This window comes from Pseudoliparis swirei, chromosome 22 (genome assembly GCF_029220125.1).
Source record: "Pseudoliparis swirei isolate HS2019 ecotype Mariana Trench chromosome 22, NWPU_hadal_v1, whole genome shotgun sequence".
NCBI classification, from domain to species: Eukaryota; Metazoa; Chordata; class Actinopteri; order Perciformes; family Liparidae; genus Pseudoliparis; species Pseudoliparis swirei.
Genome location: NC_079409.1, coordinates 18,495,317 through 18,523,078, shown reverse-complemented (window position 1 = coordinate 18,523,078; position 27,762 = coordinate 18,495,317). Strand labels below are relative to the sequence as shown.

Below are 27,762 nucleotides of genomic sequence, written 5' to 3'. Positions count from 1 at the left end.
TCAATAATGGGTCACAAACATGTCCCCTGTCCTCTGCTGCCTAATCGGGTTAGAGATGGCTCCCCTGAGAGATAAACAGCTGCGTTTCTTTTTTCGGTTGAGCCACGTGTCATTTTAGTGTTCCTGTGACACAAAGACACTTGGGTTGTTAACTATAATTTCATATGTAGATTAGTTATTAATTAAGCTTAGAAGCTAAACTTGAATCGCACTATTATTACTGTCATTTGCCACATTTGGTTCCAAGATCAGCCCTCCACCTGGCTCTGCCAATGTTCACTTCATTGAACAGCAGATTATTATTTTGTACCCATATTGATGGGCTGAGCTCCTGATATGAGAACTACCAGAGCAGCCAGTTGATCCGAGAGCCAGCATCCGCCATTGGTCAATGCTCTGATCTTTAGAGATCTAGTTTAAGAGCTAAAAGGCAGAGCTTCCGTCAATAGAAGGCACAGACGCAGAATGCCAAAGACAGCCTGACTAATAGGGTGTTTCAGCAGCTGTGAATGTCCTGCAGACCTCAGTGTCCTATAAGGTCGGCTTTGTGCGGAGCAACAGAGGAGCCATAAAGCTAAAAATAAATAGTTCATGGCTGAGACGGTAGCAAATAGCACCTAGGGAGAATCGATGCCCTGCGCTGAAAGGCTGTGACACATAGGAAGCCCTGCTGATGATTAACTCCTTATTTTCCCAACAACAACAACACAAAGTCCTTCTGTTCCTGAACACAACTTTGATTCTAATACAGTTTCCAATAGTGCCAAGGATATCACACTACTAAATCACTTTGGGATGGGATTACTAATTCTATGACACGCGTTTTTACTGCTATACCTTGAAGTAGTTATTCTGTCTTTTTCAGGCAGTGTTTTAAATTTTCATTGCAGTTCTGGATGTGATCTCTGTGACTTTGAGGACACGATATTCATCAAGCTGACATGCTGCTGTTGTCTAGGCGAACAGTCCGTCTCACTTTACGGAGCTAATGAGATGACAAGTTACGAGGAGCAGCTGTTCATGATGCGGTTATGAGCAGCCGTTTGGCGTGGCACACGTACCTGTCAACACATCCTACATGTGTCTTTCTTTGGGGGGGGCGGGGGATTCTAGACACTATGGTGAAATGCGCCTTGGTATGTTGTCATTTAAATATTTCATTACCCTGCATTTGCTTAATTTGACCAGCTAAATCGGATCAATGACTTGGATCTATATACAGGACTGTCTCAGAAAATTAGAATATTGTGATAAAGTTCTTTATTTTCTGTAATGCAATTTAAAAAAACAAAAATGTCATGCATCCTGGATTCATTACAAATCAACTGAAATATTGCAAGCCTTTTATTCTTTTAATATTGCTGATTATGGCTTACAGCTTAAGAAAACTCTAAAATCCTATCTCATAAAATTTTAATATTTCCTCAGACCAAGTTAAAAAAAAGATTTATAACAGCTGAGTGTTTGTCAAGGCTCAGGAAACCCTTGCAGGTGTTTCGAGTTAATTAGACAATTCAAGTGATTTGTTTAATACCCTACTAGTATACTTTTTCATGATATTCTAATATTTAGAGATAGGATATTTGAGTTTTCTTAAGCTGTAAGCCATAATCAGCAATATTAAAAGAATAAAAGGCTTGCAATATTTCAGTTGATTTGTAATGAATCCAGAATGCATGACATTTTTGTTTTTTTAATTGCATTACAGAAAATAAAGAACTTCATCACAATATTCTAATTTTCTGAGACAGTCCTCTATACTATATATATATATATATATATATATATATATAATGTGTGTATATATATGTATATATATTAGGGCTGGGCACGTTAACGCGTTAATCGTGCGTTAACGCAGCACTTAATTAACGCCGACAATTATTTTATCGCGCATTAACGCATGTTTTTTTTTATTTTTTTTATTTTATTAAATGTTTTTTTTTTTAATATTTTTTTTTTTAGACAAAAGACAATACATAGACATAACACCTAGAGGACTATAAACAATGCAGACGACAAAACAATGGACATAACTTCATAAAGTCAGAGTATTTGTGGGGGAAAAAGAATCTCAACAAATGACGGCAGGTATGAGACGCCCTCAAGACACACGTCACACGGAGAATACATGAGTTGTATGAAAAGGAGAGGACTGCAAAGTGACAGCTTCACAACGTGCACCCTGTTGCTCTCACTGGGGACGACTGGACATCGGGTGACCAGACGTCCAGTTTTCCCCGGACATGTCCTGCTTTTGAGCCCTAAAAAATGCGTCCGGCAGGGATTCCAAAAACGTCCGGGATTTTGCTTCGTCGGATATTTGTTTTTCTCTGGATTTTCATAAACTCGTATTTACCCCTGACAAGTTTTGGAAATGATATCTCCCTTCTTACGTGAGCTCTGACGGTTTAGAGGACAGTCATTGGTCGACCGATCTCAGGGTTGCCAGATACACGATAATTATCCTCCAAATACAACCATTTTGAGCCTTTGGTGCGATACTTCACCATCTCCAATCTGGCAACACGGAGCACCTTGCCGCCTCCACTAGTTCATTGTTGTTTGTGCGGCATGCTATACACTACAACCAGCGTCGCCGCTCCCATAGCGCACTACGCGCTGTGCGTAGGGCACAAAGTCCTGAGGGGGCTCCACAAAATAGGCAACTAAAAAATCCTCATAGTTATAATAATTATAATGCCGATATTATTTCAGTCTAGAAATATGAGGCACCTTTTAGGCATGTATATCACAAAACAGGCAGAACAAGAGATGTTTAATCTCAGCCCCCCCCCCAGACGAAGTGTCCTCTTTTTCACAAACTCAAATCTGGTCACCCTACTGGACATCACTCGGTAACCACAATGACCTCGGAGTTACTGAGCATTATATTGATGAGAAGTGGGCGCTGCATTCACATGCCCTGACTGATGAAAACAGAGGAGACACATGATGCTGAAACGTGCGCGGGACACTTTACTGAAGTTGCACAGCAGTGGAATGTTTCAGATAAAGTCACCACACTGAGCAGATAGAGCACCAGAGATGATCGCTGCTGCGAGACGACTGCCTTTGATCATGACCCTGCTTCAGTCTCCAGCGTTCTGTCACAGTGTCTCTGCATAACAGTGCATTTGACAATGTCCTGACAGATTTTATGGCACTTTAGTTCATATGGCAGAACATTTAAAATAAGTGTCAAGTTCTAGGAATTGACAAACTGCACTGAAAGTGTTTTCTGGTGTCTCACTCTAACAGGGACAACACATGTTATGGCACTTTCATTCATATGGCAGAACATTTTAAATAGAAGTGCGCTATACACTACTTTTGAATGAATTATTGGATTTTGCGTATACAAATGCGATTAATCAGGGAAATCATGCGATTAATCGCGATTACAAATGTTAATCGTTGCCCAGCCCTAATATATATATAAACATAACCCTAGATGTCGGCACTATAGGCGAATGTGAGGGAAGCCATCCATCCATAGGGATGCACCAAATGGAGAAACAACATTTATAACTGTTAATATATTTTAATAAAACTTATTTATAATGTATACAAATAAAGGCCATACCAATTTAATAATTTTGCTTATTAGGCCCAGTTAACTTCGATTGCGCCCCCCCTTTAGATTCATTAAGGATAGTTTGAATGGCAACCAGGTGTTTAACCTACGACATCATGTTGACAAGTACAGTTTTAGTTTGAAGTGTTAGCTGGATAGCTTGATTTGACTTCTTCTCAATCTGATCAACAATAACAGAATAATTCTCCCTAAGAACTGGTATCTAACTACAATTTAGCATCTACTGCACAAACTAACCAGCCAGGTCTGTAAACCATTTGTTTCTCAGTCCTTCCTAAATACTGTGTTGTCTCGGTGAAAATGCATCCGGATGGTATTCACATTTACAAAATGACTGGAATTTGGCGCTTTTGTTTTCCTGTCCATTTCCCACACAGACGAGAATGGTCTGTATCACTTCTCAATCCACAAGGTCTGTCCATGTCTTCCCGGCCTTGGTTGCCGTGCAACTATCGTTGAACTCAATCTCAATTTTGATTGAATTTTTGAATTAAATCTGGCCTGATGAACAAGTTATAGAGGTATCAAATATCATTTAGAAATATGAGGTACGCCTTTCTGATTTAATTTGTTGCCAGAAACTGATCAAATTACCATTTAATCTAGCAGGACAATTTAATCATGCCAACAACCTGCTATTATTGTGTATCTCAACTTTGACCCTTCAAGGACGGGGAAAAAATATATGTTTAATTTTTCAAATGTTTCCCCCGTCAGTGGTGGGGTATGTGAAATAACCACATGGGAAAGCCTTCTCTTTTTTATTTTCTCATTAAATTAAGACTTTTAGTGCAAAATGAATAATACAGTTTCAAGTGAAATTGGAGAGAAAAAAATATTAGTATTTACTATTATACACTGACTATTTTCACATGTACACGATAACAGAGTAATCAGTTAAAAGACGTTACACAAAAGGGACTTGACGTATAAACCACACAAAAATGTGGAATGCTCGGCTGCTAATGTTTCACATCAAAACTTGGGCTGCAACAACGAATCGATAAAATCGATTAATAAATAGTTGGCAACGAATTTCATTATCGATTCGTTGTGTCGGGCGATTATTACGGCACTCAATAAGTTGCGGAGTATAAAAAGTTGAGCGCAGGAGAAAATATAGCAGAGCGGAGGGAGAGGACAGACCATAATGCTGCGTTGTAACATGTGAGAGCCAATCAGCGCTGAGCTGCTCCGCTGTTGGTGAATTTAATTGGCTGCTGCTGCTCTCGTGGCGCTGGATGCGGAAGTTATTCACGTAGTCGGAGTGACATTCACGGAGCTGCGTGCGCCTACGGGTGATGTTATGAACCCAGACACCAGGGCGTTAGATGTTACAAGTGTGGCATTTCCACAAGAAGTATAACGTAGAAAAAGTGGTAAATTATTCCGTGGCGGATGGCGGAAAATATTTTGCAACAGAGATAAGCCACGCCCCCTCACCGACACGTATGACCCACAAATAGTTGGCTGAGTAAACTTAGGCGAGTAAAGCGCTGTCAGTTCTGTTTGACGGGTTCATACACATGCTGACCAATGGATCTCCAGGACCTTTCCAGGACTTTAAACCAAATTTCCATGATTAAACATTTTGTGAAAACTCGGTGCATACATGAACAAGTGAGAAGATGTAGTATTTAAACTAACAATGTGAATTCCATACATACTTTTCAAAAAGAATTGGGATTTTATTTTTTCAATTACTTTTCATGATAAAATTCCATGATTTTCCCAGGTTTTCCATGACCGTACGAACCCTGTTTTGAATAAAGGGTTGAAAATTACAGTTATTTTAGTTTTTTTATCCGATTAATCGATTAATCGAAAAAGTAAATTAATTAATCCATTATCAAAATAATCATTAGTTGCAGCCTTAATCAAAACTATTCATCCCGCTGAAACACTTTATGAAAGTTGCAACAAGTTTTCAATAAAAGGTTTGAATAGATCGGCGCAGGCAGTGGACCGATTAGCTGGATCCTATTAATCAAGAGCCGAGTCTGTCTGAGGTGAACTCTTGTAAAGCCTAAACTACTGTAAGCTACTTAACCCTTGTGTTGCCTTCAGGTCAATTTGACCCGATTCAATGTTTAACCCTCCTGTTACCTTTATATTTACTAACATATTGTACCCTTGAGGTCAATATGACCCCAGCTATTAAAATCTCCAGAAAATTATTAGAATTAATATTGTTTTCCAAGTTTAAGTGTGAGGTACTTTATGTTTGTTTGTTGACTCCCGAAAGAACACCGACATTAAACATTGAATCGGGTCAAATTGACCCGAAGGCGACAGGAGGGTTAAATATTGAATCGGGTCAAAATGACCCGAAGGCAACACAAGGGTTAATAAGTTTCCTTCTAGCAAAATGCTCTGAGTGAATTTGAGTTCCCTCTGGTGAATGGTTCACCCATTGCACTTATCTTGGGCTTTTATTTTGAAACGAAAGAACAGAGGGCGTACGGTCTCAAGGTTAAAAGCACCAATTAAGGTTTCCCTCTTGGTTCGTATTGTTGTGCAATATAGTGTACGTTCTGAATATGTCCGTTCCACATAACTTAATTTTTTGTTTATTCGTTATGTGAAAGCTCTGAAAGAATATTGAGGTTTTTTTTTTAAACAACCATTTGAACCAACCAAAAATATTATGACCTGGAACTAAAAGAATGTGTAAAGGTCTTTTGAAAATAGTTTGATTTATCTACACAAAGGTTATTCCTGTGAGCAGAATTGTTCTCAGTTCAGATCTTCTACGAAGGTTGTTTTAGTATGTGACTGTTATTATCAAATCTAGAGGAAGTAATTGTGTATCACGATATCTTTTCTAAATGATTTCCTCGTTGCATTCAAACAAGACGAAAGTTCATATTTAATTATTGTCCAGCAGGGATTTTTGTTTCTTTTGTTTTACTTTTTCAGTGTGGAAAGTAGGTCAGAAATGTACTTGCCAAATGCAGTTTTGAATTGGCTTAAAAAACTTGTCACCACTTGTCTTACTCTATCAACAGTGTTTTCCCTATGACTGAGAAAATGCTATAAATATTTACTTTATAAAGTAAAATCTGAGTTGTGTCGGAACGGAGCGTTTGTTTAAAAGACAAATACCACCCAACACTTGGCCCTGGCTTCATTCTACAACAGTCCATGGCTCCAAGGTTCCTCTCCCTGGCCTCGGGGCTTTTAGAGAGAGGATGCTCGAGCCAACACACTTTGAATATTTCAGCTGCTGAATGCTTGATTTGCTCCTCTAGGAGCCACAGATTGCGGGGAAGATGCCCTACAGCCTCTTTTGTTCCTGCTAAATCAAGCTCACTTTTTTAATATTTGAAGTATGAATTTCTCAGAGCTCTGTTTCAAACCAAATATTAGCCCATGACACTCCATGTGTCTGTGTCTCAGTTTATGGAGTTGTTTCACTGGCTGGCTTCTCAGTTGCTGCATGTTGTGCTTCTTTCCTCGCTGTTGTCATGCATCAATGTGACCATGATCATGTCATGTGTGACTACCTCGTGTACATTGATTCTGTGTTCCTAATGTTCCAGCTTGTCTTCTCTTGGTTCTCCTTACTGTCTCTGGTGCAAGAGTGTCTGCCTGGAAACAATCTGTCTTGTGAAGAATCTGGAGACGCTGTTGTTCCATGTTGGTTTTGTGCGGCACACACACACACACACACACACCCCCACGGAAAAGTTGCACACATACGCTGAGAACCACTGAGGCATTCCGATGACTGTTGCACTAAAACACAGTGCCATTATCCTGCCCTAATTATACACAGATCATATATATATATATATATATTAGGGCTGTCAGCGTTAACGCGTTAATCTATGCGATTAATTTGGCCGCGATTAACGCACTAAAATATTTTAACGCAATTAACGCAACTTTGTTTACTTCCGGTGTGCGTTGAAGTTTTTGCACTTCTCTGAGTGTCAAACCACGGCAGTCCGCCTCCTTCCTCCCGTCTGCTCCTCGATATTCACAGAGAAACAGAGGGCGACATGTCAGTGACGCGGGGCGGAAGGTGCAGGTGACTTTTTTTTGTTGCTCCGCGCCGATGCGCGCGCAGACACGCCGGCATGGAGCTCTGCGGCGCGCGAGACAGAGAGCCGAGAAGAGTGACCGACACGTCGAGACAGAATGACATGCTGCTGTGTAGAGACGATCAACAACAGACGGCTGTTTAGTTTAATAAAAGAACAAAGACGTCTTTAAGGAAAGAACCGTACATTACTTCTGATGTAATCTGGCGCTATAGAGAAAATTTCAGGGGGGCGGGGCCTCACCCTGATAGAATGGTGGGGGAAACACTGGGATGTGTCATATACAAAAGACTTTAAAAGGTGAATTTACATGTTTTTGTAAAATGGAGAAAATGCCCCCAGCCTCCAGAGGGTTAACATGACATATTTGTCAGTTTACCAAGGCCACTGGTTCTGCTGCTGTTCAATGTTAAAGATGACAGGACCAATGGGGTCTCAAATACACCTTTTTTTACTAATTTGGATGTTTCACTGAAGAAACAATTTATCATCCACGATATTAAATACCTCGCTGGCACTTTATAGGTAGGAGCCTCTTTGAAAACACAGCTCTGTGTGAAGTTTTGTCTTTAAAAAATAATACAATTAAACAAGTGTCTAAAATACACGCCGTCTGAAGTGATTAGTCGTTCATTTAGAAGATTTAGTCTTTAGAAGAAAAAAAAATGTTTAATTGCGATGAATGAATTTCAAAATGTGCGATTAATTAGTTACTTTTTTTTAATCGATTGACAGCCCTAATATATATATATATGATCAGTGTACAACTATTCAATACCACCACTAAGTAGACTGCATAGGGCCAGACATATTCAAAGCCCAAGATGTGGGGAATAAATTTATTTATTTACATTTGTAAATAATAATTACTTACCTTATCAATCAAAAGGTTATAGGATTAATCAATAATGAAAACAAGCAGTGCATAGTAGCATGCTTCACTTCATTACCTGGTTAAATAAAGGTCATATAGTTAGCATGAGACCTGATGCACGCAAGAGTCTGATTAGCACTCTGGGGTTGAGTGGGGAGCACGGTTGTCCTGCAATCAGAGGACCGGTGGTTCTAACCCATGAATGTATCAATGTTAGTTACTCCTGATGGTCAGGGTATGAATGGGTGTGGATGCGTGAATGATGGCAAGTCGTGTAAAGCGCTTTAAGTGGAAGACTAGAAAAGCGCTTTACAATTCCAGGTATATTTACCATGTGCATTAAACTGGGGTGAAAAGGTGGCTGTTGCTTCTTGTGTGGTTCACAATATAACACAAAACTGCCACTGACATTCATGTCAATTCATATTTCTGCCAGCATTATTGCCTCACTTAGGAATCTATTCCTGGTCGTCAACAGCTGATAGCCTTGATGTGCATAACATACCAAAAATCTAATGTGCAAAAATCAAGCATTAAATTAATAATTGCACAGCTTTGTTTTGTTCATCTCTCTCTCTCTCTCTCTCTCTCTCTCTCTCTCTCTCTCTCTCTCTCTCTCTCTCTCTCCTCCCTTCTCCCTCTCCAGCTTCATGAAAATGCCCTGAACCGTCTCGGAAGTTTTATTTTTTTATTTCATGTCCTCTCTTGTTTTGTGGTCCAGGTGGAAACGCGTGACACGCTGAACAGCATTGCGCTCAAGTTTGACACCACACCCAACGAACTGGTTCAGCTGAACAAGCTGTTCTCCAGAGCGGTGGTTCCTGGCCAGGTGTGAACCGCCGTGCACGCCTTCATTGATATATTGAGCTGCATCTCCTTATCACTGTCCTCCAGCAACCTCACATCTACACCTTCTATCGAGCCGTTCTTGATCTCACCATCACAAAAACAGTCCATCATGCATTTCCCACAATGCATGTGAAAATCCAGGTGGAGAAATTGAATCAGAATTTATTTTGAGAACGTCACATGCTGCATGTGTTTATCCCTCTACTCACAGAGGAACTCGCTGACTCACTGTTCTCATCCCTACTATCTGCGTGCTCACTTATTTGTCTGCTAATAACAGTGTAATTTGTCCCATTAGGACCAATTTTGTTTCTAAAAATATATAATAATATATGTGCTGCTTGAAATGTCCCAAAGATGCTTTAGGTCTTACAAACATGATGCAAAACATCCCATCTTTAGCCCGCTAAAAACACTACCAGCCTCCCAGGCTTTTCATCCTAGATCTTTCATTGCTTCTGCAACAGACCCACATTTTCTGTTGGAGTGACAGAATTATATTTTGGCTGTACTTCTTGGTGTCAAATTAAAATCCAGACGAATTGGGACAAACTACACATGCCAATCCCGTAGGCATCTCAGCTCTCGGTAAACAATGCTGATTCGAGTTTCGTCCAAACGGTGGTGTGTGGAGAGCACTTTCTGAACCATCAGCTCTCCTCTCCTTACAAGGCTAAAGCTGAACTGACTGAAAGTTAAACCATAACGTAAATGGCACATTTTTAAAAGCTAAACCTCTTCACTTATGCAGTATCAAATTTAAAGGTCTAATACTGGTTGAAATTAATACTAAACAGGAATTAACAAGTCGCAACCCGCTCTTAAGTAACATGTTGGGAAATACTCTTAACTTGCTTTCTTGCTTTGAGTTCTATCTGAAGATCAATGCCAACTCTTTTGCATTCACCCTGAATATGAAGTCAAGGTTGGCGTGAATTGGCATTATGGCTGTAAACGGCTAGCATGGCTCTGTCAACCACAATGTATAGATACAAAGGGCTAAGAAGTCCCAAAGGGAAAAATAATGCATCACTCTTCAGTGACTTGTTATCTCCTTTTCATTTCCTTCTGCTAACAAACAGAACAAATGTTTATAGCTGCTACGTAGTCGTACTACCAACAGGGTAAAGAACCATAACTAAGTTTTTAGTTGCTGACGAACTGGAAAACTGAACCTTGAAGAAGACTAAAGTGAGGCATCGATAGGAATAATGGTACAATTCATGTGTGCAGAATACAATTTGTCCTAATATCATTTTTTGTTTTTAAATGTCCGTTTTTTCTGTATTTTAAGCAAACATATTTTACTAGCTAGCTACAGACATTTTGTTTAGCATATCAGCCTTTGGTTTCATACTGTGGCGTCAATTGTTTTACCTTCAGATTAAAATGTCAGTGAGTTTTAAAAATGCTGCGATGAAGCTGCTATGTGCACTGTTTACAGTCTTTAAGCTAAGCTAACTGTCGCCTGGCTGTAGCTTCATACAAAACGAAAAGCTGCGAGTGGTTTTGATCTTCTTATCTAACTCAGTAGGAGAGCAATAAGTACATTTTCTAAAAGGTCAAACTATTTCTTAAACTGCTTTTCCTTAGCATTCACTGTCACTACATTATGCAACACTGTAGATGGCAACAGGCATATGCGTGATTGTTTATTGCAACACAGATTCACACATTCCATCAATATAGAGATGGAGCTGACACAATTGACTTTCTGGACTAAATGATTCATATAGTAATAGTTATTACAATTATTAATCAATTAATGTAATCCACATTAATTAATAAATATATGGTTTTGTTTCTATCCCGTATAGAAATAAATTAAATGTAGGCATAATTTGTGTTCCATCACTGACAATTCTGACACATCGACTTACCATCATAACTACTTTCCCCGTCTCTGTTTATCCCAGTCAGTCGCATGAAGCTATTCATTGATGTTATTTGTCTTGCTTTGACATTCTCTTGTATCTCCCTGTGCATGTGTGCTTTGTGCAATGTGTGTGTGCACACAAAGGCAGCCCCTGTGTAAATACAGAAATGGATTGTGTTTGCAGGTTCTGTACGTTCCTGATCCTGAGTACATCTCCAGTGTTGGAAGCTCCCCCTCCCTCAGTCCCATCAGCCCCCTGTCTCCCACCTCCTCAGAAGCTGATTTAGAGAAAGTGACGGTATGTTGACCACACCTCCGATCGCACACACTCATAAAAAGGATGTTAAACAAACCACTGTCATGCAATTTATGGGTAGAATCTAGAACTGTATGACATATTCACCAATATAGCAGATGTAAAATGTTGACATAAAACGTATTTAGAATAGATGGGTTTTTTAGTAGCCTCATTTCTGCTACAGAGATCATGCGTCTAATTTTAGGCAAGTTTATCATCCAACAGAAACAAAAATGAAAAACATTAAACATTTTCATTGTTTTTTTATATTCTGTCAGAGATAGTTCCCCGAGATAAATAAGGAAATCTAACAGAGCAGTGCCTAAGACTGTATAAAATTCACACACACTGCAGACTGTGCCTCTGTCACAACCACACATTGACTTATCCTTCACATTTTAAAGGTCCGTTCATTGTTAGCCTGAAGGTGAACATCCAAGACAATGTGTCATGCTGTTCCAGGGCAGAAAAGACGAGAGGCAGACAATAAAATCGGCCTCGTCTCAGGATAGGAGGTGATGCGTGCCTTTTTTACATAGTCAAAATCAAGGACAGACTGTTTTGCTTTGTGGTTGGGGCTGTTTTTCTTTTCTGCACTGTGTGGTGGAGGCACTTCCTGTTAGATTGTGGAACGATGTTTTCTCATGCACTAACCCAGAGAACATGTGTGCTGTCACCATTGTGCTTTCCGAACTGTAAAAACAGGCCGGTTTACTGTCGTTCATAGAGATGCACCGATCAGGTTTTTGGTGCCGATCACCGATCACTGAAATCAGTATCTGCCGATCACCAATAATACCGATCACTGAAATCAGTATCTGCCGATCCGATAATACCGATCACCGATCACGGTGTCGATTGAAGCATTCTATTTATTGTGTAGCAGTATTGCCTAGGACTATGAGGAAATACTTATATAAAGCAACTCAAACATTAAAGAAATTACCGATTTCTTTAAACATTTAGGACTTTTACTTTGAAAAATGTCCTAATTGATACATTAAAATTGTTTGATTGCTATTGTAGGGGATTTCAGAAATGTATGGAACACATCTGCATTTTTCATTTCCTGGAACTCTTGGGGAAATCTATTTACAGGACTTTTTTTAACATACAAAAGTCTGACTTATTTTTATAAACTCTTCCTTGGTACAGTAAATGTACCGATGTTTTAATGTTAGCATAATTTAAGCTAAATCTCAGAAAAGATCTATAAAGATACAAAATCAGTTCATTGTTTACTTTTATTTGTTCGTGTATGATTTGTCGACATCTTATTTTGATAAACGGATGTTGTTTCACGTGGTTCTTTCCGCTAACTTTGCAAAACCGGATGTTGTCACTTAAATCCTTGCGCTAACTTTATCAAAACCCTCGCGCGCTCCCGATCGAATGCGTTTACCGTCAACATCAGTCTATAGGGACAGACATGTGAGAGTCGGCTGAGTTGACCCAGTGATTCAACTCGGGGGACGGGGACGCCGCTCGGTGCGTGAGGATCCCCTCGTGGTCCTCTCACTCTGCGGCCCTCGCCGGGCGCATCGTCTCCGTTGCGATGCGCTGCGATTGAAACGTCTTGATAGTTCTCGCAGATGTTACGTCATCTGATCGGCCGTTTTGAGAACGCCGATCAAAACCGATAATGGGAATATCGGCCGATATGGATCGGCGCCGATCAGATCGGTGCATCCCTAGTCGTTCAGTTGGCAATATGAGGAGAAGGACATTAAATCACGCACAACCGCAAAAGTGTCAACGACACAATAAAGTCCAGAATTTATATCCGCTGTGTTCCTTGATGTAAAAGGCAGAGTAGAGGTCAAGATGACGATGCATCTTGAAACTACCAATAATCCAATGCAAAAAAATTACAATTTTAGAGAAGTGAAATCCCCTCAAGTTGAACCACAACAAAAATTCTTAAACATCATAGGCCACAATTAGTTATTTTTGCCCCGCAGGGCTGTACAGCCAACCCCCTGCTAACACCTAACCTTAACTAGCTCTCCTGCCATTCTCATCATCAGGATAACAATAAAGTGCAGAGGATTGTTTTTACACAGGTGTCTCGTTTTAGTATGCACTTATACATATTACTGATCATGCAGGATGAACGGATCGGGTAGCGAGTGACATGTGTTGTTGTTGTTGTTGTGGTTGTTTTTCCTTTGTAGTGTAATGCCATGATATTTGATCATTGCGTAGACTTGTGTAGTCTTTGATACCCAATCCAGCTTTTTCCTCCTCTTCATCCCTCAACACAGCAAGGGCACGTCTGCTTAAATCCATTTTGTAAATTAAGTTTTATCGCCCGGTTGCGCACGCAGGCTCGCTCCACAGGCGCACCGCGCTGTTTTGCCCGGTGTGTTTTTGCCACGGTGTTTTTGAAGCGGCTGCGCTTTTACAAGTCGCGTCGAGTGTGTTAAGGAGCAACAGCAAACACGCAGTTTTAAGAAAAACGGGATATACAGTATATATATATATACGTATATATCTATATATATCTATCTATATATATATATAGATAGATATATATCTATCTATATATATATATTAGTGCTGTGAAAAATAACGCGTTAACTCAGTTAATTCAATTACAGGTTTAACTAGTTTTTTTTTTTAACGCATTTAACGCATGCGCAGAATGAGCTTCCAATCCGTCTGTTGTTGGTCGTCGGGACGAAAAAAAAGTCACTTGCAAAATGAGCTTCCAATCCACCACTTCAATCTGAACTATGTCCGCTCTCATGCAGACGGTTGTGCTGTTCATCGGTAATGATCCTTCCGCAGGTTCACCTACGGAAACCTTGTTACGACTTTTACTTCCTGTAGATCAGGGGTCTCAACACGTCGATCGCGACCTGACAGTCGATCGCGGCGTAGTGTTGGTAGATCGCATGACATTAAAAAGATTGGCCCGCCCCCTGACATGTTCTCTAGAGCACGTCTTTGTTCTTTTATTAAACTAAACGTCTGTTGTTGATCGTATCTCCACAGCAGCATGTCATTTCTGTCTCTTCGCGTTGCGTTAACACTTATCGATCTCCGTCTCGCGCGCCACAGAGCTCCGTGCGCGCGCATCGGAACCGAGCAAAAAAAAAGTCACTTGTCAATCTGTCCACCTTTAGATTGTATCATGGTGGAGTTAATGGTTGACAAACAAGAGAAAAATGTTCTGTTTAACCCTAACCCTGTTACCTTTACATTTACTAACATATTTTACCCTCGGGGTCAATTTGACCCCAGCAATTAAAACCTCCAGAAAATTATTAGAATTAATATTGCTTCCCAAGTTTAAGTGTGAGGTACTTTATGTTTGTTTGTTGACTACCTAAATAGCCCTTTAAATAAATAAAAAAGTTGGTATTTCTGATATGTTTGACACAGTGAAAAACAGCCTGGGGTCAAATTGACCCCAAAGAACACCGACATTAAACATTGAATGGGGTCAAATTGACCCGAAAGGTAACAGGAGGGTTAAACATTCTGTTTAGGATGAAGATGTATTAATGTTCCATATGGAAGAAAACTGCTAAATAACTGCTGAGTTGCAGCACCATTGTATAGAAGAATGTATAAATGTATATATCCGTCTTTTGTCATAAATCTCTATGTTCTCACAAAATATACCGAGAATATCGGTAATATGTGATTAATCATGATTAATCCACAAAAACCTGTGATTAATCAGATTAAAAATTTTAATCGTTTCACAGCCCTAATATATATGGATGTATGGATGTATGTTCCACCAAGACCTTGATGTGGTTTTGGACTCTTAGCTTCACTGTCGTCAGGCTGCAGGTCGGAGTCGTGTTGATTGTGGCTTCATGTCAGTCAGCCAGACGCATCCCGCCCCTCACAGCTCTTAAAACCAGCAAGTGCGAGCCGCCATCTCCCTTGACTACTGTGTCTGCAGCATTTGAATGAGCCAATCACTGAGCAAAGCAGGAAGCCTAGTGGTCCCTTAAGAAATATGACTGTTTGCTGGTCTCCATGGAAACGGACGTCTTGGTTTGCCGCTTTTGTGAGGAAAATATATACCGCTCCGGCATTGTCACTGTGGCTCCGCTCGGGTTCAGACATCCCCCCCAAGCCCCGGTTGCCAAAAGAAAGGGCCCCCGTTCATTTACTGCTTATCTATTTGGGTCATGCCTACGAGAACGGGAGAAGCTCTCTTGACGGGTGAGGATCAGAGAAATCGGGCTGTGACTGCGGTGAAATTAAGCCTTTAAAGGTGATGCCGTGTCCGATATTTAGAGCAACTAATGAACAGAGCAGCTCGCTCTCCCAGACGAGCAGCCAGGCAGCAATTATGCGTGTGCTTGTGCGTGTGTCCAGAATCCCCGGCATCTTTTAATTACAAGCCAATTTCGGTGCTCGGCACCTGCGTCTCAATGAGGGTATTATCTAAATGAATGGTTCTGGGAGGTGGATAGTAAGAGCAGCTAGTGTAACCCTGAGGATGGGTGTTCTGAAGAGAGGGACTACTCTCAGTTGCTTCTCTTTTTACTTTTCAATAAAAAGTCAGCTCTAGTGCCATGTGTTTCAAAGTCCCATTAGATGTTCAAATAGATTGTTAAAAAATCGACTTTTTCGTTGCAGATTAATTTTTCCATTCATTGAAATCAAAACTGAACGAAGTCCTGCGAATGCTCACTCTGTATGCCTTGAGTTTTCCATAGAAATAGTCGGTGCACGAGAACAAAGAACATGAAGAACTCTCAGAAACGCAGAGTGAACATGGTGAAGAGAAGTACACAAATTAAACGGTTATCATGCAGGATGGCATGGACTTAGAGAGGTCTTAAAAGTCAGGAAACTGGCTCCGATATGTCAATTCGACAACAATATCTGGCCTACGTTTGCTAACACTAGCCACAATATATGCAACTGGTCATATCAGACCATGTATGATGTGGCAGCAAAACCATTGACCATTGAAGAATGCATTTTAGTTTTTTCGCATTCAAATCTTTGTTTCTTAAAGTGTTAGTTTTTCCTTCAAAAGTTACATCGTAAAATTTTTAAAGGGCCCCAGCTGAATTCTATCCATCAGAATGTGCAGACGCCTCGATGAAGAAGCTAAGCTTTCCATGTTGGAACAGTTACAAACATATTAAGGTGGACTAAATGCTGCCGAGCATCTTCTGAGAATGTGTGTACCGGTGGGGACAAATGTTTTTTAGTTTTTTTGACAGGGGTGTCAAAAATAAAGTCAGCTCCAAAATAAGACATCATTCACTTCAATGCACTTGCTCCTCCGGACTGGCCGTGCTTCAGTCAGCATGGTGAACGAGAGCTAAAGGCCAGATAAGGCAGCTCTGAAGTGTCCTCATGCTCTCGTTCTGCCTGCTGGCCCTGGCAGCAAAAAGTAACACATCTTGCAGGCATGGATCATTGGCTGGCCGTCTGGATGACTGTGCGCGTGCGCGTGCGCGTGCACGTGCATGCATGGGGAGCTGGTCGACTTTCCGGCTGCCGGTCTTGTTGTTTGATTATTTGGCAGCTACCAGCTCGCTGGCGTACGTGCTCTCCGGTCATCTGTGTGGGCAGCCGCGTCCTCTTTGTCCTACCCAGACCTTTCTTGTGCGCATACTGAAACACACTCTCACACTCACGCTTACTCACCGCCGTGGTCACAGCTACCACTGTGACCTTCCCTGTCTCTTCCGCTTTTGGCCCCCCTTTATTTGCCTACCTCCCTCCATCCTTCCTTCCTTCCTTCCACTGGCGTGTGACCTAAAATTAGAAATGGAGGAAGTCCAACCAGTTTAGATTACCTATATATATATATGGCGCCACATGGCTACACTTGTGATGATCTCACCAAGTGAACAGGTTTTCATCACCCAGTGTTCATCACCTGCTTTGTGTTAGTGAATCTTCTGTTTAACTTATAAATGACGTTGTCTTGTTTGATGTTGTGTTTTTGGTTTTGTTTTTAGTAAATGGGCTCATCAGGGTATGAACAACAGCAGAGACCTCCAACCATGGTGTGCTCCCCCTTGCAAAACACGGCCATGCCCACATGGTGGAGCTATGGATTGATTTTTTTATTGCACCATGTGTCACTGACAAGGTCAAAGCCGGGTGGCACCTGTAGACTTCCCTTCCTAAATCTTTATCAATACATCGAGAGAGAAAGAAGTAGCTAATGTGCCGTTAAAGAGACATTTTGTTTGGGAGTGGTGTCTTTTCAATTGATATGGACGACTGCAGAATGTCTTTTATTGATACATTACCTCATTTTGTCCTCCATCAACACAGTAGGAGAGAGGCCACATTTTACGGGAGCAACATCCTTTCTCTAGATTCTTTTAACCAAGAGAAATATTGGTTGGAGACTAAAAGGATATTGATTTCTGTAACTCCAGCTGTCATCGAACACTGCTCCACCTCTGCTGTCCCCAGCGCTTTCATCTTTAGATTTCAGTGCTGCACAACGCTCTTTCTCTCCATTTTGATGTCACGCAGACATACATTGAAAATCCTGTTTCCAAGACTGGAATGTTGTCTTGGTGACTTCAGGACATTGACGAGATGTGGCTCACCTCATACAAGGTCAAAAAGGTTGTGTTGTCCTTCAACCTTTTTTTTTCTTCTCCTTCTGTAGACTGTTCCCTGATGTCTTCTTACCTTTCTTTACCATACCTCTACTTTCCTTACCTTGCTTTTACCGCACTTTACCTCTACTTGCAGTGCTTTACCTTACCTCTACTTTCCTTACCTCACCGTACCTTGCTTTAGTAGGTAAGTAGGTAAGGTAAGGAAAACGTAAGGTAAGGACCTTACGTTTTCCTTACCTTAAGACGGGCCGGTTTAGCATTATAGTACCACACTCCAGCACAAGTTGAGAGAACAGTAGGTGCCAGCGGAGGCTGACGAAGGACAAACACTAGTCATGTATTAGAGGAGGACGAAAAGGAAGCAGAAGCCCAGAAAGGCAATATTCTCTTGAAATAGGCGAGGTGGCTGTGGTGACTGCCTTCCACAGCATAAAAAACTTTATTGATCTGCAAGCCGTTTGTGTACCGCTGTAACTAAATAGTCAAACTGTCCGAGTCACACAGAAGTCAGTGTTCACTCTTTGAATTTTTTTAACTAATGATTACCCTCACACTATTTTAATACTAGTCTGAGCCTCCCGTCAGTGGACAGCGTTCCTGTGTGTTTGGGTTTTGTAAAAGGCTCATGTCCATGTATAAATCCTGCACTGCAGTCTATAGCGCAGCATTGCTTTAAGCTAAATGCTAACGTTGGCATGCTAACATGCTCACAGTGACAACAGAAGAACAGGTGGTATGGTGGGGGAGCACAGGGGAGAGGACTTGGCAGGTTGATCAGTGTGAGATATGATTGGAGCTTTCTGATCAGGTGATGATTCGCTGAGGTCGCATGTTGTGCATGTTTCTCAGAAAATCAAGGATGGAAACTACAGAATTTATATAGCGCTGATCGTCACACCGGCTATCATGCATGAGCTATGACTTGGGAAATTAAACTGCTCAGTGAGCCATGTCATTTATTTTAACTATAATATCATATTAAAAGATCATTAAAGGTTGTCAGCTTTTAAGAATATGCAATACAACAGAGCAACTCACTCTTTTCACTGTATTTTCCTCTGAATTTAGGTGGTTATGGTCCCACTCTGCATAATAACACCATAATGTACAAATGCAGCATTATCTTTTCTTATTTTTGTCAACATTTGGGCACGATGCCAAAAAAAAACCTCATTTAATCACCTTGTGAGTCCGTCTTCACTGTGTTCGGCATGTGATGGCTGTTACATCATTTGTAAATGGCAAATGGACCTGTAGAGCGCTTTTCTAACCTTCCGACCACTCAAAGCACTTTAACACGACATGACATCATTCACCCATTCATACACTGATGGGAGGAGCCACCTGCACATCAGGACTAGCTGACATTCATACACCGTAGGCACAGTTACGGGAGAAATTTGGGGTCAAGAGTCTTGTCCAAGGACACTTAGACCTGGATTAGGGGAGCCGGGGATCAAACCGCTGATCCTCTGATTGAAGGTCGACCCTGGACACAGTCACCCCTTCCCTTTGTCACATGCAGAATACAATAAGAGGGAATGGGCGACACTATTTGCTGTGCGTTTCCATGAGGGAGGACATGTTTGGATACCCGTTGCTCATATTAATCCCAGGTGTGCGCTGCATGCCAGTGTTTCTTGTGGTTGTTTTAAGGTGTAAATGGCTCTTTTAATATGTAACACTGGTGCGGGAAGGCCAGCTTGAATGAGTCATTGGGGAAATGGAGCGATTTAAGTGCAGTTGTCTAGGTGAGGTGTGCTCTGTTTAAGTGGAGGACTGAAAGCCATCAACATGAGATGCTCGCAAAGATCAGGCATCCTGCTCCTTTTTTTCTTATTGTTTTGAGCATGTTCTTGAAATGTTATTATTATTTTCACCTGCGATTCCCTCTCCCCTTAGCTCTGTTCACATTTTGTTGTAGGTCCCTTTCGCCTCCTTGTCCACAGAGGCTTGTTTTTGGCAGCAACAGCCCCCTCAGCCAGTGTCTGGGCTGCTTGTGTCGGTCAGTGGCTGCCGGCTGTTTGTTTGACTGTGCTGGGAGACGTGAGGTGTGGGGGTGGGTGTCAGGAGGACAGCCGACAGTTGTTATGGGCTCGGGCTGTCTTCTTGAAGCTCTCCACCAAAACCCTCCCCTCACCCGACCTAAATCCCCCTCATTGATGACTCACACACATTCCTCTCTCTCTTCTTTTCCTGTTTGTTCTTTGTCCTCCCTCCAATCTCTTTCATTGCCTTCAGCTTTCCTCGTCTTCCTTTTTTTAAATTTTTTTTTTTATCCACAGTAAATTTGCTGCAGTTGCTTTTTGGTTTTGTTTCTTTGTCTTTCTCCTCTTCCTGTCATCTCTATATCCAGTCTGACTCCTCCATCAGTCATTGGGTGAATCAGATTGTCCAGCGTTGTTCAGTCAGCTCTGTTCTACCAAATGTCTACCAGTCTGGGACAGTTGTCCCCGTGGATGGTTATTCAGACAGACTTGAGTCAGTCTCTGCCCGAGACTCAGACATTGCATGGCAACAGGCCACTGGTAGAAACACCAAACCCACCGCACCTCTCGTTTACAGCCCAGCAGACACACAGACACACCATCTGTGGCAGCAGAGTTACCGCGGCATAGCTGAAGAAGCAGTAACAAACTGTCCGTGCGTGAGTGTGCGTCTGTGTCAACATATAATACAACAACATGGTTGAGACATCACTTGCATTTGCCTCTTGGCTGTGGAGCATCTGGCAGATTACGGACACACGCAAAAGAACATTCTGAAGGGAACTAGTGTTATATCTTTCATCATTGTCATGTCTATAAATGATTCCTACTTTAATTATAAGTGTAATTAACATTAACACCCTAGTTTCACCGTTCTGCTGGTTATCATAATTGATCTTGACTAAAGATAATATATATTGTACAGCACTTCATGCTCAATATACCCACTAAACTATAAAGGAGGAGGACTTTGTAATGAAGGGGCGTGAACCTGTGTGCGTCTGTCCTTCAATCAGAGGATCAGCAGTTCGATTCCGGGATCTGCATGCCCTAGTCGATGTGTCCTTGAGCAAGACACTTAACCCCAAACTGCTCCCCGTAGCTGATCTATAGTGTGTAAATCGCTTTGGTTAAAAGAGTCAGCTAAATGTGATGTAATGTGTACTGTAAGCACGTATCGGTATTAATCCCCGCCCCCAGCAGAGTCCAGAGGTGATTGGTAGTTGGTTTGTGTCGTTCTTTTTAGAAATTCAATCAAACAATCAGAAGCAAATGTTAAATAAGAAAACCATTCATGTGGAACCCTTTCTGGCGTTTGTTAATTACACTGAATAAGCAATGTAAATATTAATGAGGAACAGTTTGAATACAGGGAATCAGGGCTATTTGCAATTTATTTTCTACATTTATAAATGTGCTTCACACACTGGCCCCTCATTCATCAGTTTCCAAACCCACTCTCGACTCGAGGGCACGTTGAGTCAAAATATCATGAACGAGATTGTGCCAAAAGCACAATAATTAGATCTTTGGTATTGTATGAATGTTTCTCACCTAATTGCCCGTGTGAGGTTCAGTCTCACAGGAGGCACATTCACCCGGCTCGTCATTTGAGTTTCTTCTAACCCGATTGTCCCGCTGTTCAGGAAATATGTTTTTTTTTTAGTTAATATATTTAGAGACTCAAACGCATTAGTTTGATGAAATGAGACGCAAATTAGTTGCACCAAGTATTACCAAGTGAACCGAACTGTTCGACAGTGCTTATCATCTTGTCATGTAGTTGAATGCTGGTTAGAGGTGTGTGTGTGTGTGTGTGTGTGTGTGTGTGTGTGTGTGTGTGTGTGTGTGTGTGTGTGTGTGTGTGTGTGTGTGTGTGTGTGTGTGTGTGTGTGTGTGTGTGTGTGTGTGTGTGTGTGTGTGTGTGTGTGTGTGTGTGTGTGTGTGTGTGTGTGTGTGTGTGAGCTTTTTACATTTTGGGCTTTTCGTCAGTTTTCCTTACATATAAATGTACTGACTAAATGCTATTTATAAATACTGTGAAAGTATTGAAACGCTCAATTCAAGTAGAAATAGACAGTCTGTATTAGCATGACTGCATGTCTCCATTAACTCCCTAAAATGCTCCCTCTTCTGTTTAGGGTGACGAAGGACAAACTAGTCCAGGCTCAAGAATAGATGATTATAAAAGTACGTACTAACTAATAACTCGTATCTGCACTCTCCTCTCGTCCTATCTCAAGGACTCTGATGGCCCCCCCAGACCAGAAGGTGTTCACCCCCCGGTGTTCTCTGCCTTGCGCCATTCCAGAGTGGTGTCATCCACCTCAGAGGAGGAGGAGGCCCTCACAGAGAAGTTCCTCAAGATCAACTGCAAGTACATCACTGGTGGCATGGTGAGGCCCGTGAGGTTTGCTGCAAACTGCTAAAAATGAAAGTTAAATTCCGTCAGCAAAACAAACAAATGGAGAGATTTGAAGTGGTTATATTAGTATCAAACTGAATATATGATTATGCTCTACAGCCCTCCATCTGCAGGTACTCAACACGCTCCATATTTCAAAAGGTGTGGCTGTTGATTTGAAAGTGTCGGACTGAAATTAAAGGTCCACATTAAAGTTGTTTTTTTATTTTTCTTTGTTTGTTGTTCAGTGTTGTAAACCATCCATACAATCAAAGTGCTCCTTCTGAGATTCAGATTTCCACATTAATACAAGAATAAAGCGGCAACAACAGAACATACCAAGTGCTCCACTTTAGCAGACAATGCCGTCCGTGACAACCAATTTCAGTTTTTGAGAAACGTGCTAATCAGTTGGCGTTTCAGTTGCTAATTCCCAGCCCTCCCATGGTTTTCTCAGCAAAACATGAAATCACCCACCGAGGCCGACGTAAACACGGCAGTTAGAGGGAAAGTCAACACACTCGAATCTTTCAATGATATCTTTATAAACATGAGCATTCCAGCTTGTTTGTTGTTGTCTAATTGATTTTAAGAAAACGAGGATGAAATGAGAGCACAATAACGATGTGGGCTCTGAATAACCCTTTAGACCAGCACATGAAGAGGAGCATCTGATTAGAGTTAATGCTGTTCTGCAAAGTGAGTTCTCTGAATTCCGGGTCTTAAAAGGTCTTCAGTGCAGTTACATGTCGCTTCAGATCAACTTTGTTGTAGTCGTAGTGTTTGACCTTGGTCCTGAAAGGGACGTTTCCAGTTTGCTGGAATAATACAAAAGTAGCTTAAATCGTGAAATATACAAAACTAAGAAAACATAGTGACACGCACACAAACACAAACACACACACACACACAGAGATCCATGGGATTGAACCACTACTGATTCACTCCCAGGTACCACATGAAAGCACTGAAGTGGTCCCGGTGCCGGCAGTCAATAACTTGATTTAGGACATCAATGGTCTCAAATAGATTCGGCTTCCAGTTGCTTATGTGACAGCAATGCTTTTGATGATTCAATTCAATTAAATACAGTTTATTTTATATAGCCCAACATCACAAATTACAAATTTGCCTCAAAGGGCTTTACAATCCGTACACGTATGACATCCCTGTCCCAGGACCTCACATCGAGAAACCTGAAGGAGAGCAACAAAGGAGGATCCCTCTCCAGGATGGACAGATGCAATAGATGTAATGTGTACAGAAGGAATCATTACAGAGTTAAAGCACATATAATGAGTATGACAGAGCATATGAATAGTTGGTAGTAGGCATGGACCACGATCCAGACCTCCACAATCCATCAGGCAGATGGAGGTAGAGAGGAGAAGTGGGCGGGGCACATCAGCAGGACCATGGCATCAGACCAAGCCAGGTCCAATAGACCCTATGAGACGTGAAGTCAAAGACTCCGGGGAGGAAGCAGAGTTAATAATGTGCAATGGAGAGATGGAAATTCATCCATAATGAGAGAGAGAGAAGAGGAGATAGGTGCTCAGTGTATTCTAAACCGTCCCCCAGCAGCATATAAGCCTAGAGCAGCATATCTAGGGGCTGGACCAGGTGAACCTGATTCAGCCCTAACTATACGCTCTGTCAAAGAGAAAAGTCTTAAGTCTACTCTTAAATGAGGTGACTGTGTCTGCCTCCCGGACTGAAGGTGGAAGCTTGTGCCATAAAAAAGGAGCTTGATAACTAAAGGCTCTGGCTCCCATCCTACTTGTTAAGACTCTAGGAACCACAAGTAGCCCCGCATTTACTGAGTGCAGCTCTCTAGTGGGGCAATATGGTACTACAAGCTCCTTAAGATATGATGGAGCATCACCAATCAAGGCTTTGTAGGTTAGGAGAAGGATTTTAAAATGACCCTTCGGTGGCCATTGATCATGCTAAGCCGGTCCTTTTGTATGTGTGTTTAAAGCATTTGTTTCTTCTCCCGTGTGGATTCAGGGTGCGGTGAGCGGGGTGTTGCTGGTGACGCCCAACAACATCATGTTTGACCCTCACCGGATGGACCCACTGGTCCAAGCCCATGGGTGCGAGGAGTACGGCATCATGTGTCCCCTGGAGGAGGTGCAGTCTGCTGCCATCTGCAAGGAGATCACCGAGCCCCAGATCAGAGAAGCTGTGCCTGAGTAAGAAGGACATGTTGACACATACGCTTCTTGTTGTTGTTGTTGATCATGACTTCTAATTCTGATTTAAATACACTCCTATAGTTAGATTTGATATCTTTCCCCACAGCTTAATTCCAAACGCCTTTCGCCCTCTCTCGCCCTCCTAGAAACGCAACAACCTCGCTTATATCAATGTGCTTCCCTGCTGTCAAATTGCATCAGCAACCAATTTTAAGTTTTCAGTTTCATCCATCACCCCTCAACGTCCAAAAATATACCGGAAATGGCAATCACACCAGGGTTAATGAAGTGTACCTTCACCCCTCTCACGTTGGGATAGTTTACTTCCTTTATGCACGAGGAATCTTCAGAGGATCCAGTTGTTTCCTCCCATGAGTTCTGGTTTTTGTTGTTGTTTTTTTGTTGCTTTATTTCAATTGTTTTATTGTTATTGTTGAAGACCGATTTATGTTAGGTCAAATGGGATCTAATATTTTGAAACCCTGTGGAATTAGTTTTGGGGGGTCTGAGCGGTTCTGTGTTTGTTGCCCGTGGAGCTTTTATTATGTTGCAGATGATTGGTGTGTGTGTGATGATTGGTGTGCGTGATTGTGTGTGCCAGTTGTTTACTAGGCTTGTCACACACACAGCTGTGATCCATTGTCTGTCTGTATATTCGTCTTGTGACCTCATGAGAGGTTTTCAAGTCAATAGAGGGTTTTTTTGCATAAATCACAGATTTGGGATTTCTTTTTTATATGCTATAACTGACTTTCCCAATAAATAAATAAAAAAGGTATTTCAGTCTTCACATAAAATTATGAATTAAAAAAATTTACAAAGTTGGTGCAACCGTTTTTATGCACATACTGTATCAGTGACCGTGTTTACATGCATTCGAATAACTGGCGTAGTCGGACTGAAATCGAATTATCCGTTTCATGTAAACACCTTTGTTCGACTATGTGCGGTCCGACTACGATCCGATTAACACCCCTGGATAACTCGATCCGATCCGGTTGATTATTCGACTATCGCGGCATGTAACGGTGAATTGGATTAGGAACTGGACTTTGTGTCTTTGCGCATGCTTGAGATCCCGCCGCCCTCCTCCCCCCTCCCTCCCATGTCGTGACCCGGAAGTCGAAAGAGACGATAAGTTGTCACTGCCGGGAGCCTGGCCGGCAGAAAACAAACAACGCTATGGAAAACACAAGAGCCACCACACATTTATGGACCGAAGAGCAGACAGAATTTATGCTTAATGTATTGAAGGAGTTGAACATACTAAAGTTCATGGATGGGAGGAAGACCCGAAATGGTGAACTGTTTACTGTTGGTTGTTGTTGGTAGTGGTGAAGAGGTAAAGCGGAAATGGCTGTATCACCACGAGTTGTAATGAAAACAGCGCCACCTATCGTATCGGATATGACATGCTTTGGGCCAATGATTCGAATTACTCACTGCCATGTTGTATATTGGGATAATAGCAGATCCCCCAAAAGATAGCATAGTCCGACTAAAGCAAGATTCGAATTATACCATCATGTAAAGTTTACATGATGGTATATGGACATAACTCAGTGTGTTTTAAACACACTGAGTTATGTCCATGCTTTTCAAGCCTGATCTCAACTGTGGGTGGGTAGGTGGGTGTTTGCCTGCACACTCCTATCCTTTTCTTCCCGTGTGTGTGTATAATGGAAGCAATCAGCATCCAGGTACTGTTTGGTTTTTAAACCACAGGAAAGATAATTTCTACCACTTGGCTTTTTTATTTTTTTTCTCTCCGGAATCCCCGGCATCTTTTGTGTGTGTGTGTGTGTGTGTCCTAACATACTGTAAGATTAGCATAGTTATCATGTTTAATCTTTTACATTGTGTTTGACCATTGGTTGAATAACAGAATGGAAGAGGAATTAGCATGTCGATTGTTATTGTGATTGGTTAGAAGTGCACTTAAGTGATTTAGAGTTGCGCTTCTAAAGAAGAAGGGGGACTCACAAAAGGCCATATGCAGAGACCCCGAGTGAGGTCATGCTCCAAAAAATGCCCATAATGCAACTGAATAATGTATCTCATTCTCAGGTCATTAAGTGCATCCATGCCTGAAGAACACTCACATCTTTCCAGACGCATACTATTCTGTTTAAAGTTCTCTCATATATTAGATGGCTCCTCACAGGGCATTTATAGGCTGACTAATACGAACCATAACTGCAAAATGGATATCCCTACATGTGGAAAATGTCCAAATATTCCTCTGGTCTTTGCATATGTCTTATTTCTACTCTTTGTTCCAAGTGACCTGGAGCCACTTCCCACTGAGAGACATCCCTCCCAGAAGGAGCCAGAGCAGCGCCTGAAGGAGCCGGGGGCCAACGACGGCGGCAGCACGGCCCCACGCAGCATCGAGGCCTCCCTTTCCGAAGACGTCTTCACCGAGACGGAGCTGTCCCCCATCCGCGAGGAGGAGCAAGCGTCTAACGAGGATCTCCGCCTGGACAAGTCGTCGGGCGCGTCCGCGGAGTCTGTACAGACCCTCACCCAGGTGGAGGCCAGCAGTCCTGTGTCCCAAGCCTCAGGCAAGGCCAGTCAGCCGAAGGAGAGCGCTGTGGCAGAAGCAGAGGACAATCCACCTGGCACTGCCACAGAGAGCGATAGCCAGTCCCCCATGAGATCCAAGCAGCACAGTGAAGAGAAGCCACCCACTACCACCAGCACTAGCCAGGCCCAGGGCCCCAGCAGCAACACTTCTCGTCCGGGCTCCCAGAGCTCCGCCACCCCTTGTGCTGCAGACACCATCTCCGTCTCAGCCAGTCCACAGAGGGAAGCCAACGAGGGGACAGCCATCCCCAAAACGAACACTATGCAACAGGGCAAGGAGGAAAAGGAGACGGTAGAGCAGATGCCAAAGGATGGCACGCAGAACTCTGCAGAGGGTAAACACCTTTACCTAGTAACAAATAGAAAACCTTTAGCTAGTAACAGCTAGAAAACGTATACCTCAAAGCTTGTGTGATTAACTTGTGTTGTCTTTTACCTGCAACCTCTACATCTGTATTCCTCTGAAGACTATCAAA

At 42.0% G+C, this 27,762-nt stretch overlaps 1 protein-coding gene across 3 annotated transcripts in view; it reads left to right on the top strand.

The window, feature by feature from the left end:
- The window catches only part of oxr1a (oxidation resistance 1a), a 133,721-nt gene that overhangs the window by 90,699 nt on the left and 15,260 nt on the right, over positions 1-27,762 (top strand). For all 3 annotated transcript variants that reach the window (XM_056406034.1, XM_056406032.1, XM_056406033.1), the window contains 5 exons: positions 9,240-9,347; positions 11,428-11,541; positions 22,342-22,494; positions 24,513-24,697; positions 26,984-27,621. In XM_056406034.1, coding sequence (XP_056262009.1) covers positions 9,240-9,347; positions 11,428-11,541; positions 22,342-22,494; positions 24,513-24,697; positions 26,984-27,621 — 1,198 coding nt within the window. The remainder of the gene's footprint in view (positions 1-9,239; positions 9,348-11,427; positions 11,542-22,341; positions 22,495-24,512; positions 24,698-26,983; positions 27,622-27,762) is intronic.